Source organism: Amblyomma maculatum, chromosome 2, assembly GCF_055883805.1.
Source record: "Amblyomma maculatum isolate TAMU_Amacu chromosome 2, ASM5588380v1, whole genome shotgun sequence".
NCBI classification, from domain to species: Eukaryota; Metazoa; Arthropoda; class Arachnida; order Ixodida; family Ixodidae; genus Amblyomma; species Amblyomma maculatum.
Genome location: NC_139345.1, coordinates 80,411,140 through 80,430,985, shown reverse-complemented (window position 1 = coordinate 80,430,985; position 19,846 = coordinate 80,411,140). Strand labels below are relative to the sequence as shown.

Below are 19,846 nucleotides of genomic sequence, written 5' to 3'. Positions count from 1 at the left end.
GTTTCCCTACCCCCTTAATTCATAAAGAATATTTTTTTTTACACCCTACGGTGAATTTTGTTCAATACCACTGGAAGATGAGCATCTATGTGAAGAAAAACATCATCCATGGCTTACTTGTGGTGGAAGAACCCATTACTTCCATACAAAAGTACCGCGATTATGTTTATTCCTATTTACTGCTAGTAGCCTGAACTGCCGTGCGGTTTCTCTATGCATTTTATGTAGTCCTTGCTATTCTTTTTTTTCTGTTTATAAATACGACCTTTGTTAAACTGAAGTATTTGTTAATCATCTTTCTCACGAGTGCTGGAGTCATGAACATAGCTAGTCCTACACGATACACAGATATTTAGACACCCTCCTTCTCTACTTTCAATTCCTAGGGAAACTCCTGACCACCACTTCACCTTTGCTAAAAACTAGCTTTCACAAGAGAGCATTCCTTGGACAGCGCCTTGGAACAAATAGTCTGTCTTCGTAGTCTTTAACCTTTAATAGTTGGTCAGGACAGAATTTAGGACAGCATAGCCACTGCATGCTGCAAAAACCTTTACTCAGCAGTGTATTGCTGTTAACCTTGTGCAGTTTCAGCAGCAATATTAGACTAAGAGTAACTTTATTAAAATGGTCATAGTTTACAAAGTATACTATGAAAGCAGGTTACTAGGATCTGAACGATGAACTATTCAAAGGCAGGCCGAAAGCATAAAATATACTTTACTATCTCGTGGCCTAGCCTGCAGTATTTTGATTAGTAATGGCTAATTAGCCACCTTTATATTCATTGGTCAGAAGTAAAAGCTGCTAATGCAGATGCTGTAGATTGCAATGAAACATAGCCAACTGAAATGTTTGCAGCAAGCTACCATTTATATAAAAGCTTTATTTTGTGTTTGTTGGCCTTAAAAAACCGGCACAATAAAAATGCTTCCTTGTTACAGAGGTGCTACTAGATTGATACATACGCTTCTCGGGCAACAAAATTTGCTCTTCTATGGAGTACTCTTTCTCGTGGATCTTCTGTAAGGTGGCCAGTAAATAAACCTGCATAAATGATGACTTTATGACAACTATACAATGTTAACAGCATTTAGGGTTTAACATATCAAAGCTCTAGATTAATTTATATCACCTGGGGTTCTCTATCGTACGCTAACACTGCCATGGCTCATGGGCAGTTAGGCGGAGCCTTCTCTGAAATACAATTTTCTATGGCCGGGTGTTGTAGTAACAAGCCTGTGTGCACTGCAGGACTCTTTGATGTTACTATACTCTTGGAGAATGTGGTCAGATTCTGATCAAGGTGTACATTAAAGAAATGCTGCACTTCCTCACTCGCCAATGAGAATATCCATCCAAGGTCGCACGTTCCATGTGCCGCACAGTAGAGAAAATTAGTTCGCACAGCCCGAAACACAAAACTGAACCAGAATCTGTTTTCAATCATTTCTAATTATATACTGCTTCATTCCAGATGTTATTCCCTAAAAAGGTCAGGAGCATCAGCACAGCTGTAGCTGCCATATAAATTCTTTGTTATGAGAAATGATGATGGACTGTAAATGTTATAAAAAACTTTCTAGCTCTATTTGTAAGTAGGCAGCCTTGCTGTGCTTGAACCAATTCTCAATACAAAAAGGCAGTTGATGCAATTAAGTGGATCTTTTATTAATTCACAATACAAAGCAAGCATTACTTTCAGGTATGAATTAGTGAGTGATAAAACACTTGCATGACTTCGTCTGTCAATTTACAGGCATGGACCACATGGCTGCATTGCACTTTACTGCATTGGACAGTTGCCTCATGCAGTTGAAAAGGAAAGGCCTTTTTGGTGGGCACTGTTTTCAGCAACAGTTCAACATATATATAATTCATGCATTTCCGTGAGTTGCAAGTTTGTATTGCAACAGTTCACTCTATAAATTACTCATGGATTTCTGTGTTGAGTTAGAATTGAAAAATCAATGTTTTTCAGTATGCACACATAGCATGCATACAGATTTTTTTGTTGAGGTCATATTTATCTGTCTTTCTTCATCTGCATCCAGCCAACTGCATCGTGATGCACTCTAGCTGTCTGCGAGTGTCAGGAAAGCAGATGCTTTATTTTTTTGGCTATACTGGTTAAACTGGGGCACTGTTTACATCCAGGCACAAAGGTTTCTGCACAATGAGTCCTATCAAGATAATACATGTTCCCAAGACATATGTGGAGTCAGTAAATAATCCAGTTGTATGATGTATGCATATATGTGGCCAGGAAATCCCATGACAGCAGCAATACAGTCCAGAAACTGTATGTGCACCATAATACTCCGTTATGCATTGTACCTGTACCAAGTACGACATCAACCTGGTGGAAATGGAGCCATCTGAAACACTGTATGGTACTGCACAGAATTACTGGTGGCCAGAAGCCACAAAATATCTCGCCAACAAACTCAACCAATGGGTTTCAACTATTTCACACAGTGAGATCAATAGGCCAGTAATGCCACCATATACACTCAACAGGCAATGTGACATTGCAGAACCACAGTTCATAAGTATCATATGCGCGTGAGATAATCCGTAGGGAGTTGATTCGGCAACCGTTGAGTTGTACAGCCTATGGTATACTTATTTGGCACGATCAAATTAATAGGGCAACAAACATAAGTTATGATGAATCATCATCATCTGTCGTCGTACCAAACAAACTCTCAGAAGAATTTTTGCTAGGTGAGGTGTCACTGCTGATGCAGCCACTGTATGATGAAAACAATTCGTCTTCACTCTGAACATTGCCGCTGATGCAGCCACTGTATGATGAAAACAATTCGTCGTCACTCTGAACATTGGTAACATGATACGGCTGGCGAGAGTCCACGCCACTTTCAATGCTGCTGTGATTGATAGGTCGCCCTTCATCGTCAGCAGCTGTTGCAGCAAGCTCACTCATATCCATAAGCTCGCTACTAGAATCGCCAAACACCGTGCCAAGCACCAAGAGGGCTTCCATTGATTCTCTCAGCTCGATGCAGGGCTTGGTGAGCACAGTAATGCCCTGTCTAGAGAACCTGCTTTCCAGAACGACCCACCAATGGTCCCGTCCCGTGCTTCTGCGGACTGTCAGACCGTTCAGGCGGATGTGCACGCCGAGCGGCAGCGCGACAGCGACACGGGCCCAAGGCTGCGACACGCTCACGGACACGAGCTGCGGCCCGAGAACCGCCCATGCCGTGTCGTCGCGGCGGATGAGCATCGCATTCGCAGGCAGCCTCGGCGTTTGCAAACTCGCCAAAATCTCGGGTCGCGTGCCGTCCCAGATGGTGAGAAAGACTCGCAGGTCGGGAGCGGCAACGATCCGGTGAACTGCCACCACGACACAGGTGACTTCAATCGAACGCAACTCAGCCAAGCACGACAGACGGCTCCGCAGTTGTTCGTCTGTAGCAAGAAGCCTGCCTGCAATGAAGTTGCCGGATTCTTCCTGCTCGCGGAGTCGCTGCTGTGAATACCACCTACTGAGCTCAACTACGTTGCCGGTCTCGTCTTGGCCCGGAATGGGTAACTTTGTACCGGAGCACATGGAGACAGCCTCGACGCTCCCACCTCGAAGGTCGGCTCTGAACACGACAACGTCGTTGCAGAATGCGATGGCGCAGGGTGTCTTGCTGTACCAAAGAACGCTCGCGTTTCGAACTCGCAGCACGTCGCCCAGTTTCAAGGGGCACACCGTCCTTAAACGGCAGTTTCTGATACGAAAAGCCAGAGAGGCGACGGACGGATCAGCAATGTCGACCATTACTGACTTCGACTTTGCGTCCACTTCGGCGGCTCTTCGGACAATGCCGTAAAAATTGCAACGTTGGTCCATGGCAACTTTCTTATTCAGGGTACTATAGATGTCTCCATCAAAATATTTTTTGCCAAGCGACTTCGGCTGTTCGGAGAACGGCAGCGGTGGTAAAACTCGCCATATTTTTTTGCACAAGTTCTGTTCGCTTCCTAAAACGACGAGCGGCGCGCTTGCAGTGGTTTTGCTCGTAGCATGGGCGGATCGGTTCGGTTCCGTTTGAAAGCTCGACAAAACAAGTATGGACCCCTCGCTCACACTGCAAGACACATCGTGAGAAAGCTGGCCAAAAATTAGCGCCGAGAAGAGCTCTCCTGTTTCAGGCTCTTGCAGGTTTAGTTTGATTCGCGCTGCGTCGACAGCAGTGGAATCAGAAGTATGGACAGCTCCAGCGTAGTGCGGATGAACTAACATAACGCGTCCAACGATGTATTCAGAGTTGTAGCTCTGGTATTCACGCAGATAGCTGACGAATGTCCTTGGCATTTCTTGAGGCATCTGCGATAACCACTGCACTGATTGCATGATGCACCTCCCGCACGAGTTTTATTTTGAATTTACCTCGGCACACCACGTGGGCTAGCCAAGCCAGGCAAGAGCATGGGCAAGAGGGCCAGTCATAAAGGATTTGGGACCTGAAACGTTGCGCCAGTTGTGGCTGTGCTCTGATCAACGTTGCGATTTATTTCTTATTATTTGCAGTAAAATAAATTATAACTGCGCTGTTCATAAGCTCAAATACATGTTTTTTACCTTTTCTAAAATGTGCGCGCTACAGGCTGTTTCGCGTTTTCACACACTTGTTCATGTATGACGTCAGCATAGGCTTCGTGTAGCTTTGTTTAGAATCTAAGCGATTGCGGTCTCTTGGTTAAATCCTTCGCAATCTTGTAGAATATTTATATAGGTTTTTAAAGGTGCTCGAATTAAATGTCTGCACAGTCAAAGCTATAAAATGGTGTGCGTTTTGCGTCCACCAGCCCAGAATTAAAGGGCCCTACGATATGACGAAAAAACATTGTTGTTCCCCCTCCTCAAAAAGGGTTCGCCGTGATCGACGCTCTTCAGTCGAGCTTTAGCAGAGAGCAGCGCGTTCGCTTGTATATTGATCGCAAGTTGGAGAAACGACCTAAGCATATTTTCGTTAAGAGCTAGTTGCAAACTTGCATTTGTAGGCGTTGAATATTCATAACGCCATGAGACCGCAGTTTCTCGTTTAGGCCTCGTTCCTCGGCTTTTCGCAATCCAACATGGTGGAAGCGACAGAGGTCCTGTGTATCTCGCTTTTGTGAAGGACTCTGGATTGCCCGGCCATGGATACGTGACAACGGCGTGTGCGCGCCCATCGCCGACCAGCCAGAATGCGGGGATCCGAAGAACGTTCTGCACGTTCCCGGACCAAGGTGAAAGAGAAGGCCCGCAGTCCTGAAGACAGCCGCCGGGTAAGCAGCAAGGCTCGGCACTCATCGCAAAGTAGCAGCCACAGAAAGCACAAGAAGAGCCATCGGTCGCACCGACGAAAGCATACGACGCGAGACTCAGACCGAGCCATCGTCGCCACGAAGCCGCTGGTCGAGTACGACGACGTGAGCTCGGATTCGTCGCTGTTGTCGGAAGACGGCGGCGGAGCGGGTGCCGAGCACTTGTACCCGGCGTCCCCGCAACCTCCCCCGGCGACTTCGTCGTCAAGCCGGCACGGTACCGACCGAACGTCCGATCGGGTCGAAAGCAGCAGCAGCAAGCGACGCCACTCATCGCGGCACAAGACAAGCGATGTCAAGGAGAGCAGCAGCTCGTCGCGGTCTTCCAGCCGACGCAACCACAGCGAGAGGCCTCCGTCGCCGCCGCCTCCGCAGCCGTCTTCGCGTTCTTCGCGGGACTATTCGACGTCTAGCGGGTACTACGACAGAGATGTGATGAAGGACTACTCAAGTAGCCGAACGTATATGAGTGTGTACAGGGAATCGGGCATGTTGGACCCATACTATGCTGTGTCGGACTCGCATGGTGACTGCTACAGTGGTCGCTCGAGCGGCAGTCGAAAACGGTCGCTGTCCCCGGACCACCCGCGTGCCTACAAGAGTAGCAGTGTCCGAAGCCCGGTAAGCTCGCCCAGTCCGCCGCCTAGCCGTTCGGCGAAACGGCGCAAGTCCCCGACCTCAGACTCCCGCGAGAAGGACCGGCCGTCGAGGAACTACTCGCCCAACAATTCTAGTCTGTACTCTTCTTCGCGCAAGACCTCCGCTTACTCGCGGAGTCGGAGCAGGAGTCCTATCAGGTAGGTTCCCTACCTATTGATTCTTGGGCGCGTAACGAGGTCTTGAAACAGTTGGGCTTGTGTTTAGCGCTAGCTGGCAGCTAGTTAGTCGCTTGCAAGTTATTTCATTCCACAAACGCACCAGCCATGCTGTCGAAGCGTGTAGTGCGTCATAGTGAATGCCTTTCGGGGCGACAGGGCGTAGCTTTCCATGGCACATTGCGCGTGACCACAGGACTTCCGCGGCGTCCGCGCTGCGTCGCACTAGTCTCACGTCTGTCTATTTGTCCGCACCTTTTGAAGATTTTTTTTTTTTTTTATTGCTGAAGTGACTTGGCATGGTACACGCCAGAAAATTGCAAAACTTTTTTTTTATATATAAAGATTTTATATTTGGTTGCCTCCAGGGAGTATACTTAGTGACTCGCATCTTGTATGGCAATTTTTCACAGCACCCTTAGCAACAGTTGCCCTTTCATATGGAGTCTTTCACATGCAGATTTTTCTTTTGTTTTGCGGGCTTATAACTGCCTTCAATCGTGGTCCATGACCTAGTCTAGTTGTTCATTCATCCAGTGTCTTTCCCCAGTAATATCCTGTTGACCTTGAAAAGAGTCCAGTTTGGCCCATGGAGATCGGCAGAATTCGAAACGCGGACCTGGTAAAGATGCACTAAACTTTTCTTCTTGCTTTGTGGTTGTGCACCTGTCAAGTTTACAGGTGCAAGTTTCTCGTTATGTTGCCTGTTTGCTTTGAAGCCATAGATGCCCTATAATTTGTACTGTTCAACACGCAGCATATCTGTCGCAATGTCACTACTGGGGCGGAGTATAGAGTGCACCTAGCTTTCATTGCGTGAGTTGCCATTGAATACATTAATGCTTCGCAGGCACATATGTACAGCCACCCTGATTTTTAACAATATAGCGCGAGCATCGACCAAACTGCTGATCAGCACCTTACAACGGCGATAAGCGTGCAACACGGCGAGAGTTTGTGCATGCGCAAGAATGTGGAACGCCTCAAACAGATATTGTGGCAGGGCGTGTGTCTTTGTGATCCGAACAGCGTAGCAGAAGACGCTCTCTCTTCGTGCGCGTGCGCGAACTCTCGCCGTGTTGCATGCTTATCGCCGTTATAAGGCGCTGAGCAGCAGTTTGGTCGACGCTTGCGCTATATTGTTAAAAATCAGGGCGCCTGTACATGTTTGAAACAATTCTCGAAGCACCTACAGTCTTGAACCTCTTGGAAGTGCTTCCAGAAGAGACATGTCATTCATATGCTCATCTGGGACCTTATCTGGCACTCAACTCTTGAAATTTCAGTGTTCTTTCGCTAATGCTGGTGATGGTGATGGTGATGATGGCTGTCCCCTTTTTAACGGGTCGCCTCCGCCTGTCGGTGTGGCGGAGCCAAAAAAAAACTATGCCTTGCACTTGGCTTTCACTGTTGCTTACCTGCAAGCCAACAGAACAGAGCAAGCAGTGGAAAGTAATACGGGGAAGGCAACGTTAAGAGGAGAGCAGGATAGGTTATGTAGAAAGATGCTAGTTACACATCAGAGGAAAGGCAGCTGGTGTTCTTCGAGGCTGATGGAATGGAAAGCAAGAGAAGGCAAACTGGCAGAAGTCTGGAGAGTCAGGTAGCTGGATGAGACCGGGAATTAAGCAGATGTAAGATGGCTGTAGCCAAATGATGTAAGACTGGGTTAATTGCTGGTTAGTGGGAGAAGCTTTTGCCCTGCGTGGAACACAGTTACGCTGTCACAGTGGCTGATAAGAGCTTTCCTCAGGTTTTGGAAGGTGACATTGACATGCCTGGCAGTTGATTGCCATGTCCCAGCCAACACCAGGCAACTATAGCTGTTATCATATGTTATGTAGTGCCTGCCTGCACCTGTTTCATAGTGAGGGTTGTTGTGCTGATGTGCTGTCTCTCAAGGAGGTAAAGGTGGTACGAGGGAAATGGCATTCCACTGCAAGAGACGTAGAAGCACGTTGGCATCCACCCAGAAAATTGATTGCTTTCATGCATTCACATGAACTACACTTAGCAGTTGTGCAATCTGTCAAAATAATGTAGGAAATATATAGCCCAAGAGGTCTCTTCTAAGCCGTGTAAATGTCTCATTGCACATCTCCAGCATCCTAAATTTCTTGTGAGAAGAAAGCTTATGCTCACCCTTATCGAGCTTAGGCATACCAGGAATGCTTCCAGGCGCCCCGTTACTGGGCTTAGAAGCAAACCAATTGGGCTGTATATTTTTGACAAAAGCTGTACATTGCACTGGTGTCTGAAGGTAGTTTGCAAAGTAGAGCCTCACTGTGGAATAGCTGCGACTCTGTGGCTGTGAAGAGTTAACCTAAGTCTAGAGAATAAGCCATGGGTGTTTTTGTTTTTGCATCTCGAAGCTCTTAGGAAAACAGTACTAAACCACCTACTGTACTATTGCCAATCACTATTGCTGCCCTTGACGCAACATAGCCCTTTCTTTTTAAGGCACTAGTGTTATTGCAGAATGACGTTGCATGATAGGAAATTAAGAAAATGCATCAGACAAAACCTTCGCAATCCTAGGGAACCCATCTTGCGCCGACATACGCAGTTCACTTTGTTGCTGTCCACGCCATCTGTGCCAATAGCATCGCAATTGTTCCCACGTATAGGTGTGGCAACGTGGCAAAAGAAGAATGTCACAGTTGTGGCAATATTTGATCAGAGTTCTCTGCACAAATGCATCATAAGCTGTTGAAATTCCATAGTTATTTGCTGAGAAAACCAAGACGAATGAAATGAATGAGCTGGAGAGGAGGGTGGCAGTTGGGAATTGGCGCACTTAAAGCGGAAAGCATCAGTCAGCTGGAAATTTTAAATTCGTTTTTACTTCGTCTTATTTGTTGCTCGCACAGCTGTGGTCATGGTATTTTGCAGTTGACAGCCGTCGTTAATTCATACATGCTCAGTGTAATGCAGAGGAAACGTTTTCATGTGTTTGGGACATAATTTTAGCAATAGGAGTATGCATCTTTGGCCATGTAGTTTTTTTTTTTTTTGCAATTGTTTTCTATTTCTTTTTTTTTTTTTTTTAACATGGCAGGCTGTTGTAAGGAAGTAAGGGGATACAAGGTGAGTATGTAAAATGCGTCGTGTATGCATGGCGATCGCAATGGAGGAAGCACCTTTTCAAGAGCTGTGCACAGTTGGCAAGGGTATTTGTTCAGCAAGCTCTGGTTAGGCTGAGGGGGTTTCTAGTTAGTGCATCATCGCAGGATTAGCTCGCTGATAATTCATTTACTGTTCATCTGCCCGGGAAGATGGCACGAGAAACATAATACGGCATAAGTGTCCCTCGTAGCCTGCGTTGCTTTGGAATGTAAGTCCCTTATACTGTACAGCCTTTGTCAAAAGTTTAGAGCCCAGAGGTTTTTAAGCCGTATATTATGACTGCGGAAGTCCTAATCATTGGAGAGAGTAGGACAAAAAAATCTTGTCTTCAGCAAGCTTGGAAACCTGGGAATGCATTACGTGCCACATGGTATGGTAGACTTTTGCCTTGCGACTTTGAAAATGCCATCTTGCAGTTTTCCTTGTAGTTTTATCTGCTATAGCTGAGGCACCTCGTCTGCAGTAAACGGCTTTGACATTCTGGAGCAAGGCTTTGTGCAGCAGGTTCAGAGTACAGTCAAGGCTGAACCGTTTTTACTGTTCTCTTTGTCATCTGTGGTACCTAACCTAGGCCTGGTGGAAGTTATAAGCATTAGGCTTTTCATAGTGCCTTTAGCTTCTTGTTCCGGAATTTCAGAGGTCAAGAGGTGAAAATTGGGTGCATTTAAAAGGGGGGGGGGGTCCAATATGGGGGAAAATTTGGGTTTTCTTAAAACCACTTCGCTGTAGTAGCTCTGTTTTGGAGTATCTGGAATGGGGCATGGTGATAAGGCTCATTATGACTATTTTTTGAGAGGCATGAATGAATGATTGCGTAAAAAAATATCCTACACAAATAACTGTTTGCACAGATATCACACATTTTTATTATTTACCTATATACATATACCATGCACTAAGAAAGCTGCGTAAACCAGTTTTATTTTACCCAGTTGTTGCAGTTATTTTGTCACCTGCATAATAAGCAGTGTGTGTCAAATTTCTGCTGTTGTGATAAATTGCACACTGACAAAGCATTCTGCTTATGTTGATTGCAGTTACCATCAGAGATGCACAGTAGTATGCGGGGTCGAGGAGTCGTAGTTTATACGATGACAATGAGACATGAACTGAGTTCTTGTGGCTATCTCTTGGCATACACAGTTTTTTTACAACTTATTTCTAAACACGTTGCCGTAGACGCAACCTTGAAGGCAGGATTAGATGCAGGGGTGTTTAGGCAGAAACATTCCAGAATAGGTTCATGATATGTCTACTAATTTCTGTGCTGTACTTCTCAGTTTTATTGCCTTTGGAAAGCAGCTGCATTTTCTTTGAGGCATCTATATAGGTAGAAAAAAAAAATTTGGAGGGACATTTAAACTCCGCCTTTGATGGAAAGACGCAACAGCGCTAATAGATCCTGTTTGTAGAGTTTCCTTGCAGATCCTTGTTCACGTACATGGACTTTGCTCCTCGCCCGATTAGTAATTTGTTAATTTCTTCGTCTAATATTTCACACATACTCTAAATCATAGTCGAATCTGAAAGGCCACTTGGCATAAGTACAGTGCCCCACTTAACCAAGCTGTACAAATGTGCCTGCGTGAACGGTTCGAAATTTTCACAAGCAAAGTTCAAAACAACAGACAATGCATCTCCTGTTACCGAGACGCATGGCAGCATCTAGCGAGGCTGGCATACAGCAAGCACCACAGCAGTCTTATGAAGCCCTTGCTAGTTAGCAGCACATCGGGACCAAAACACATTAGAAAAGGCAAAGTCTTAAAGAAACGAACATGCAGCAACATAATCAGAAACAAAAAGAGAGGTGCTTTTACATTACTGCAGCTCAGCAGACCTAAGTGCACCACTGGAATTTTTTTTGCTAGCAACGCTGATGCCGGATTTTCTGGGGGAGGGGACCATTAACGCTATCGTGCTAATAATATATTCGGGACACACAGATCCCAAGAAGCGTTGTCCTACTTGGGCAATAACCTATCATTGATTCGCTTCTTTAATATTGGTGTTGTAAAAATCGTCAACAGCTTTCTATGACTGCAGCAGAGGCAAGGCAGGAAAGATGCGGAGATGGGCCTTTATCCGAGTCCCTTGAGATATGGCTTGCCTTAGCATTAGCAGCCTTGCACAGTCTCTCCCTGTACCCCTCTACACCTTCTACACGAACTGCCAGCAACCCATTCTCCAAAGAATGGGTATAAAGGTCCATCTCCTTCCCTTTCCGGCCTAGCTTTTGCTGCAGAGCCACAGAAAGTTGTTAGTGTCGCATGTATGTTAGGGCAAGTGCACTTGTGGGAGGAATGCTAGCGGTTATAGTTTGTGATAGGCTTTTGCATTATATTATATTGCTTTTAAAAAAGCTGTAAGTATCCTTCTTTGCAGGGCTGTGGGCTGTTAAGATAGTGGCATCCAGTGTGTACAGGGAAGTATTCAAAACTTGTTTAACGCATTTGTTGCTTGGATATATACACAAGGCTACAGGAGGAGGAGGAAATAAACATTGTTTACATGTGCATTTATCATTACCTTGTGTGGCAGGTCTTTGTTTTGTGTGTGAAGAAAGAGGTATTACAAGTGATCTGCAGGTGTGAACCTTTGGTTTTCAAGTGTTGAGCACATGATAATGTCACTAGGCTTGACTTCAAGTAATGGTCAAGAACTACACGGAGAGCTTGGAGCTCCAGTTGAAGTTCTTCTCTCTCTCTTTCTCTTTTTTCTGCGTGTTGTGTCTTGCTCACAGGTCTAGACGTTCCCGCAGATCCAGAAGCCGGTCACGAAGCCCCCTTCCCCAGCGTTCCAGGGGTCGGTCCCGGTCACCCCCCTTGAGCCCCCCTGCAGCTTACCAAACACACAGGCGGCGAGAGCGCAGCCCCAGCTACGAGACCAAGTTCGCCTCTACGAGCCTTGGCGCCGAGTTGCGCAAGCACCGCAAAGGTCGCGAGCTCGAAAAGAGTCGTCACTCGGCCAGCAGCCGGGTAGCCCCGCCACCTCCGCTGCCTCCTCCTCCCCTGCCTCCTGCGCCACCTGCCAATGGGCCCGCATTTGCAGATATCCCACCACCTCCGCCCCTGCCTCCTGCACTGCCCAGTGACACTGCTCACCCACCGCCGCCACCACCCGCAGAAGCACCACCACTCCCTCCGCTGCCCCCTCCCCCACCAGTATCCACATTGCCACCCCCAGCAGAAGTACCACCACCACCTGCCCCACCCTCCTCTGCACCTTCCAAGCCATGCACGCCGCCTTCTGAAGGTTCCCCGGAGCTGGTCTCCTCGCCGGACGAAGCAGCAGCAGCAGCACCCCCACCGCCACAGCCGTCCTCTGGTGGTGGGGACAGCAGTGCCCCACTCAGCAACAATGGTGTGCTCGAAGAGGAAGAGGAAGGCAGCCTGGAGAGCGGGCAGTCATCTGCCGAACAGTTACCTGCCCAGCCGAGCCCTGCACCGCCTGTGGCCGCACCACCCCAGCGCAAGAGCATCAAGGAGCTTCCCATGCCTCCTGGTATGAAGGCGGAGGACATGATGTCGCCCGAGGCGGCGGAACGGGAGGAAGGGTCACCTCAGTTGTCACAGCAGCACCATCAAAAGCAGCAGCAGGAGCTGCAGAAGCACGAAAGCAGTATGATCAACCAGAAAGCAATGGCTGCTATGGCCTTTTCCAGCACGTCTCAGGCCGCAGCAGCTGCCTCCTCCATGCAGGTGTTTCGGAGGCCAAGGTGAGAGCTGATTTTACCCTTGTTGTATGCGTGCATGTGTTCATGCTTACCTGTGTGCTTATTAGCCAAAGTCAGTGCAGATCTTTCACTTGCTCCACTACATTAGTGCAAAAGCATTGTGTGTCCCATTAGCTTGCTAGCGCCATTGGCGATCGCATGGCTGGGCTCTGATTGGTAAGCAGTTTGTGTGTTGCCATGAGACATGTCATGGCCAAATCAGCGGGAGCTGCCAGCTTGGGCACCGCATTTGAGATGGGAATCGAACCCACTGTGGGACCCTTAGATTCTGGTGTAGGCACACTGCTCGTAGGCCACGATGTGCTTTCGTACGGCTTGATTAAAACGAGGCTGTATATGGATGTTTAGCCTGCCAACTTGGGCGGAATATATCATGGTCCTCCTCACAAACATACCTCTGACTGATGGTGGCTGGCAAGTGACATTGCAGTGCAGTGATTGGTTGGTTGCAGCATGACCTGGCACTTTACAAAGTAATATACTGTAGTGTATAAAAATTGTACAGGCATTACAAATAATCATGACTCATAGTCATTATCCATTATTTTTGTTCCTGGTTTGCAAACGGCCAGCAGAAAGTTAAGCGGGCAGAGGAGATTAGGCAGCTGGCAAAGGGCTGGATTAATTGAATGTGAGAGAGACCTTTGCCTTGCAATAGGTAGTGTCTGACTGATGATGATGATGTGCAAACAAAACAGTCTTCCATTGAGACAGGCATTCTAGAATACCATAACATAGGGTTTGGCTGGCTCTTGTTTATTTATTTATTTATTTCATAGACATGGGTTAGTCCTATGCTGTTTAAGCACCTGTAGTACATATTGCATCTTTGGGGCTGCTTACTATCCCTGCATGCAGAAAGCATTTTTGTGTGGTCACATCACATTTTCTTGTAGTTTCAAGCATATGTATGGAAACTGTTCTCTCTTGTCTCTATTTCAGGATTCTGAACAAACCTCCCTCTGATGATGATCGGTTTCCAAACTGGGGAGAGCGCTGTGTTGATGTTTTCGACATTGTGTGTCAGATTGGGGAAGGTACTTATGGACAAGTGTACAAAGCCAAAGACAAGGACACAGGTAATTTCCTTTTTGTCTTGTCATTTTTATTTCTTGGTCATGGAAATAAGTCATGCAGCTTGTTCATTCAAGGTTCGTTTGACTACAGGAAACTGCTTCGAGGGTATTTTTAACTTTGTGTGAAAAGCTCAAAAATGGAATGGGAAGTTTCAAGCCTTTGTGTTTGAACATGTCATTCTTATTCATCATAAAGTGTCAATATTCAAAATACTCATCAAATAATAATTAATTGGATGATTTCGTTGCCTTTTGAATACAGTAGAACCTCGTCAGTATGTTCCTGGCTCAAACGATTTCCCATTTCATACGTCAAAATTGCGGAAGGTAAAACATCTCTCACATAGTTACACTGTTTTTCTCTTGCTTAATATGCTCCTGGATAGCACGATTTCCCGGTTACTATGTTTGAAATTTTCGACAAATTGTGGTCGTATAATATGTTCTGCGATCAACCAGACATGTGTTAGCGATTGCTCGCGACATTAAAAATTGATCAGCTGTGCTTACCTACATAGTTGCTTTCCTGCAGTGCCTAGATGCAGAGGGGCTAAGTATCAAATAAATAAAGCCAACATACGAGGCACTCGTTGCTGCCGAAACATGACTTCATTAGGGGAAACAGGGTGGCGTCTTTATGGTGCCTTAGAGGCATAGGGGTGAACAATTTGATAACTAGAACTATTCACATCCATACGAATGCACCGGTTGTGGGGAACATAATATGAACAAAAACGCGACTAAAAGCCACTGATGGCTTTTTCACATGTCACTGGTCTAAGGGGGGCAAAGCATCCCAAAACAACCAAGGAAGCGATCAAGACTCATCAATGCCTTCTACGAACCGAATTTGTTACTAATTCTCTTCCATGCTTAGAATAATGCAATTACGCTCTGAATTCTACGAGAGCTAAAAAATGGAGCTCTGCATACTTGATGGATGCGAATGCTAATCTACTCTTTTATACAGTGAAAGTCTCAATTTTGAATGCCTTTGTACTTCATTCAGGAGTTAATGTTTTCAAAATCCAGCAGTTTAGATCATAAGTTTTCTCGGATAACGTTTTTTTCCCCACATTAAAAAAAAAAAAAAGACATCGAGGTTTTGTTGTATTTAAGATTTGAGTTTATGATTGAGACGTCAAATAGTTGCACAAATGTGCTTTTAAGATTGCTTAGCTGATCTTTAAATACTGTGATGATGATAATCTGCAACAAATTGTGCTTTTTCTTTCTCTTTCCCTGTTCAGTTTGAAACCTACAACAGTAATGCGTTATTTTACCCACTGCAAAGTCTAATTTATTTATGCTTGACATGTCGCACATTTTGGTGTCATAGTAAGCACACATAAAATATGTTTGTCTGTACAAGTCTTTCTGTGCAGAATAGAGATGTTTAAAAAGAAAATGTGTCTTAGGTGCCTGAATAGCCTACTTACTCTTGGTGCTTAAAGGGCCCATGAAAAAGCTATTTACTAGAATTATGAAATGCTCACCAGCAACAAGTAACCCACCAATCCTCCCTACAACGCAAAAATTTTTAAGTGCCTGAATAGCCTACTCTTGGTGCTTAAAGGGCCCATGAAAAAGCTATTTACTAGAATTATGAAATGCTCACCAGCAACAAGTAACCCACCAATCCTCCCTACAACGCAAAAATTTTTAAGTTAGCTTTCATTAGCGACGAACATATTGGCGATCAAAAATTGTGCTCCTTCTCTCCTCCTCAACTCAACCCACGCTGGCGCGCAAGAAAGAAAAGTCGCGACGGTGCACCACCACGTCCCGTCCTGCTCGCTTAACTTGGGAGCGTCCAATTAGCAAGTGCCCAGCAGCCTCATTGACGTCAGTGGGGAGGCTTGCTCGTGGAGATGGGTTGCCCAACTCGACTGCGATTGATCGCCAGGAGCCACTTTTTGAAACTTGTTTGCAAATTATCGGATCCGTGTAATGCTTTTGGCTCGAATACTCACAATGAACCCCTCAGTGAATTGATTGCATTAGAACTTTACCCCATGTAGCATTTCAGGGGTCCCTTTAAATTTTGTGAATCTCCTACTAACACCTAATAAACCCCTACCTTGATATCCCCCCCCCCCCCCCCCCCCCTTTTGTTAACCCCGCCACATTGGTAGAGTGGTTAGGGCACTCAATTTCAAATTTGACTGCCGAGCCCAGGGACGTTGGTGCAGCGACCACTTTTTCGTGCAGGCAAAAGGCAATGTACCCGTTTATTGTGTACATGTTAAAAGAACACCGGGGGTCAAAATTTCCAGATTCCTCCACCATGATGTTCTCGCAGCATGAGTTGTTCTTGTATGTTAGGCCCTGTAAAATCAAAACCAAACCTTTCCTTACCTCGGCACGCCCACCTTTTCCCTGTCAAGTGTCTCTGTCTACGCTCCTAGCTGTGGGTTTGCTGATTTTCCTTCCTCCCTCTACCATTTTCGCCTTGGGGTGTACTGAATCCTTCCCTGCTGTGGATGTGAAGGTGCAGACAGAAATGGTTCATTAAAAAGAAAAAGAAATTTAACCGTTATTATATCATTCTGACCCTGAACAAGTTGCTAGAAGGCTAGTCAGTCGCCTTTTAGAGCTTAAAATTTAGCGGCACGAAGCAATGACTTGTTACTTTTAGTGTCCTCCCTGCATATCTTGGCTTCGTTTAGCGGTGCAGGTATTTCAAGCCTTGGAGTGGACCAGCTAGCCTGCCAGCAAATGCACATCTCTCGTATGTCCCTTGCATGTTCCCTCCCCATCTTGGTTCGTTTTGTAGCATTTTATGTTTTGTCGTCGAGTGATGCTTGCAGCATGTGAAAGCAGTTATGAAATGCCTATCATACCTATGCTGGACTTTTTTAAAAGAAGCGGCATATCGTTTACAAACTGTTACCGAATGATTTTACCTGCACATGTAACTGTAGGTTCATTAGTTTCCCGCCTCACGTGCCTGTTTTATGAAATAGCGGACACATCTCATTCTGACACGGTTGCTGTGACCTGAAATTGTACCAAATGTGTCTGGAAGAATGCGCACAATATTTCGTATTAAAATTGGTGCACAGCCGTTCCTTCCGCAGTGTTCGGGATAACGTCATACCATTTCATTTGCCACTGAGCTCGTCATCTGCTAGTCAAGTTGGAGGCTATTTTGCGATAGTGGAGATTTTCACCAACAACATGCATATCTCCAATTGTAAGACGTTAATTGTAAGTCTACATGTCCACCGAGAAGTGAAGCAGCACGCCTTTCCTTTTCCTCAAAACCAAACCAACTGAAGACATTTAACACTTCGCCAAACTCTGTGCCAGTCTCTCAATGATAAACCGCCCAGCAAAACCATACCGAACACTGTTTATGCACGTCTTAAACCCCCAGCTAATTTTACGAGGCAGCGTATACAGCTTTTTGTGCCGAAAGGGTGCTGTTGCTATGACCTGGCGTCACGCCAACATTCATCAAATGTGTCACAAAAAGAAGCACATTATCTCGTCAATGTTTTTTACGTGGTACATAAGCATCTTCCAAGACTTTTCTTTCTCTTTTTTTCACTTTGCTATGCCTGCGCAAATGTAGCCAGCTTCACTAAGATGCTGGAGCACGGACGAAAGATCATGCTGACATTTGGGGCCACAACCATTGTCCTTCTAATTCTGTGGTCACGACAGAATTGATTCAAGATATGCCGAATTATTGCTTTTATCAAGCTTTCAGAACACCTTCATGAAAATTTCTTGCATAAATATATAGCAGAGATCTGCGGTCGACTCAGCAGCATGTTCAGGTTTGATTAGGGCTATTTTAACAGTTGTCTGGAGGCTAACGAGAAGGCTTCTACAAGTTGGACACCGCAGAGAGCTATGGAACGCAAAATGGTAGGTGTAACGTTAAGAGGAAGCGTGCAGAGTATGTCAGAGCAATAGCTCGAGTTACTGGCATTCTAGTGGAAATCAAGAAAAAGCAATATGAATGGGCAGGTCACGTGGTGCAAAGAGGATAATCGATAGTCGAAAAGGGTAACAAATTGGATACCAATGGAAAGAAAGCATAGCAGGGGGTGGCAGAAAGGTGAGTGGATGAGGTTAAGAAGTTTGCAGGGGTGAAGTGGATGCAGCTAACACAGGACCGGGTTAATTAGAGGAATATGAAAAAAAGCCTTTGCCCTGCAAGGGGTAGATTTTGACAATTTCTTGCGGTGCCCATCACACCAGTATGCGGCCTGAATTATTAACCAACCATTGCGAGACCCGTAGCATCAGTACTCCATAGGTTTACGGGGCATTGGCTGGGACAGACAGGCAGGTAGTTAAGTGGCAACGCTGCCTCGTGCCTAGGCCTTCCTATTGCCCAGGCACGGCAGCGTATAGTTAGAATCATCGGTGGCAATATGAGGTCGCATCTGACTTAGCGGTCTTTTCACTCACCATTTAGCAGTTATCTCCGAAGAATTTATGCCCTTTGGTATAAATGAGCGTGAGTTGCATTAATGGCATGTTCATAGATAGCCGCTTCTTTGTTTTGCAAGAACTGCTCTCTCCATCTCTCGCAGTGAAGCTGCCACGGATCATCGACCTTGTTGTTTTTATTGTCCTCCTTTCTTTCTTTTTTTTGCAATCTTTGTTGTTAGATGAAATGGGAAATCCAAACATAACTCCACCTTGTTTTCTTGCAGTTATCCTTGCAGTCCTTGTTATCTTGAAAGCTTCAGAGTAATGGCCAGCTGCATCTGGATTGTGTTAACTTCTTGCAATGCCAGTTTGGCTGAAAAATGAAACTTTATATTGTAAATCTTGCTAGTAACTTTATTTACCCCTTTTTCTGTGGCAGCATAAGAAAATGCAGTAATAATGACTAAGCTGACCTATTATGTTAAGGTTAGTTTGTGACCTCTACCCTGAATGAGTGTTGCCAACCCATTTCAACGGCCTGCATTTTGTGATGTGCCTCCATGGCAGCCAAACAGTGCATACTCTGAGCCTAGTAGCCGTCAAAATTTGGAAGCAGCATTAAATTTTTGGGGTGTGAGCACCTTGACATAAATAGATAAAAAGCTTTGTGCACTTTACCCGCGAATGCAAAAGACAGGTCAGTGGTTGCGACGAATTTAGTGATGAGGCAAATGGCCTCGTGTCAGTTCAGTTAGGAATTGCTAAAATATTGACTGCTGCTTCTGCCCTCTTTTTTAGATGACTGTGTGATAGGAAATGTGTCACTCTTGTGAGCGCCGACTACTTACTAGTGTTTGCTCTGCGTCAGTTGGAACTTCAACTCCGCCGGGGTGGTGAAGTGGTGGTTAGGGTGCTCGGCTACTGTGCCCAAGGATGCGGGATCGAATTCTGGCCTCTGCGGCCGCTCTTCGATGGAGGCAAAAAGCTGTGCAATGTGGTGGCACATTAAATTTCTGGAGCATTCCACTACAGCATCTCTCATAGCCCTTGTCGCTTTGGGTCATTAAACCCCATAAACCAATCCACACCGCAGGTAGCCCCCACTTCAAAGGATACTGCCATCTTGCCCAACTGTGTCCAGTTTTGGATGGCGACATTATTCACTGATTTCGGGTCATAGTCTCTCTCTAACCAAAACACCCATTAGGTGTTAATATATTGCATGTCTGTGGTGGTACCCGGCTATTCCCCTATCCCACAGCGATAGGGTCACACTAGAGGCTGCTATCAGTGATGCATGAGATGGAAATGTTTGTTTGCTTCGTGGGGTTAGCATCTTAAGGCAACTCAGGCTATGAGAGATGCCTGTGAGATGAAAA

The 19,846-nt window shown here is 45.8% G+C and overlaps 1 protein-coding gene across 4 annotated transcripts in view; it reads left to right on the top strand.

The window, feature by feature from the left end:
• The first annotated feature begins 4,673 nt into the window (after nt 1-4,673).
• The window catches only part of Cdk12 (Cyclin-dependent kinase 12), a 58,112-nt gene continuing 42,939 nt past the window's right edge, over nt 4,674-19,846 (top strand). The window contains exons 1-3 of one of the 4 annotated variants that reach the window (XM_084594595.1): nt 4,674-6,122; nt 12,028-12,984; nt 13,945-14,081. In XM_084594595.1, coding sequence (XP_084450721.1) covers nt 5,206-6,122; nt 12,028-12,984; nt 13,945-14,081 — 2,011 coding nt within the window. In that variant the 5' untranslated portion in view covers nt 4,674-5,205. Of the gene's footprint in view, nt 6,123-12,009; nt 12,985-13,944; nt 14,082-19,846 lie in introns of all 4 variants that reach the window. The other 3 variants (XM_084594594.1, XM_084594597.1, XM_084594596.1) reach the window with 3 other exon arrangements.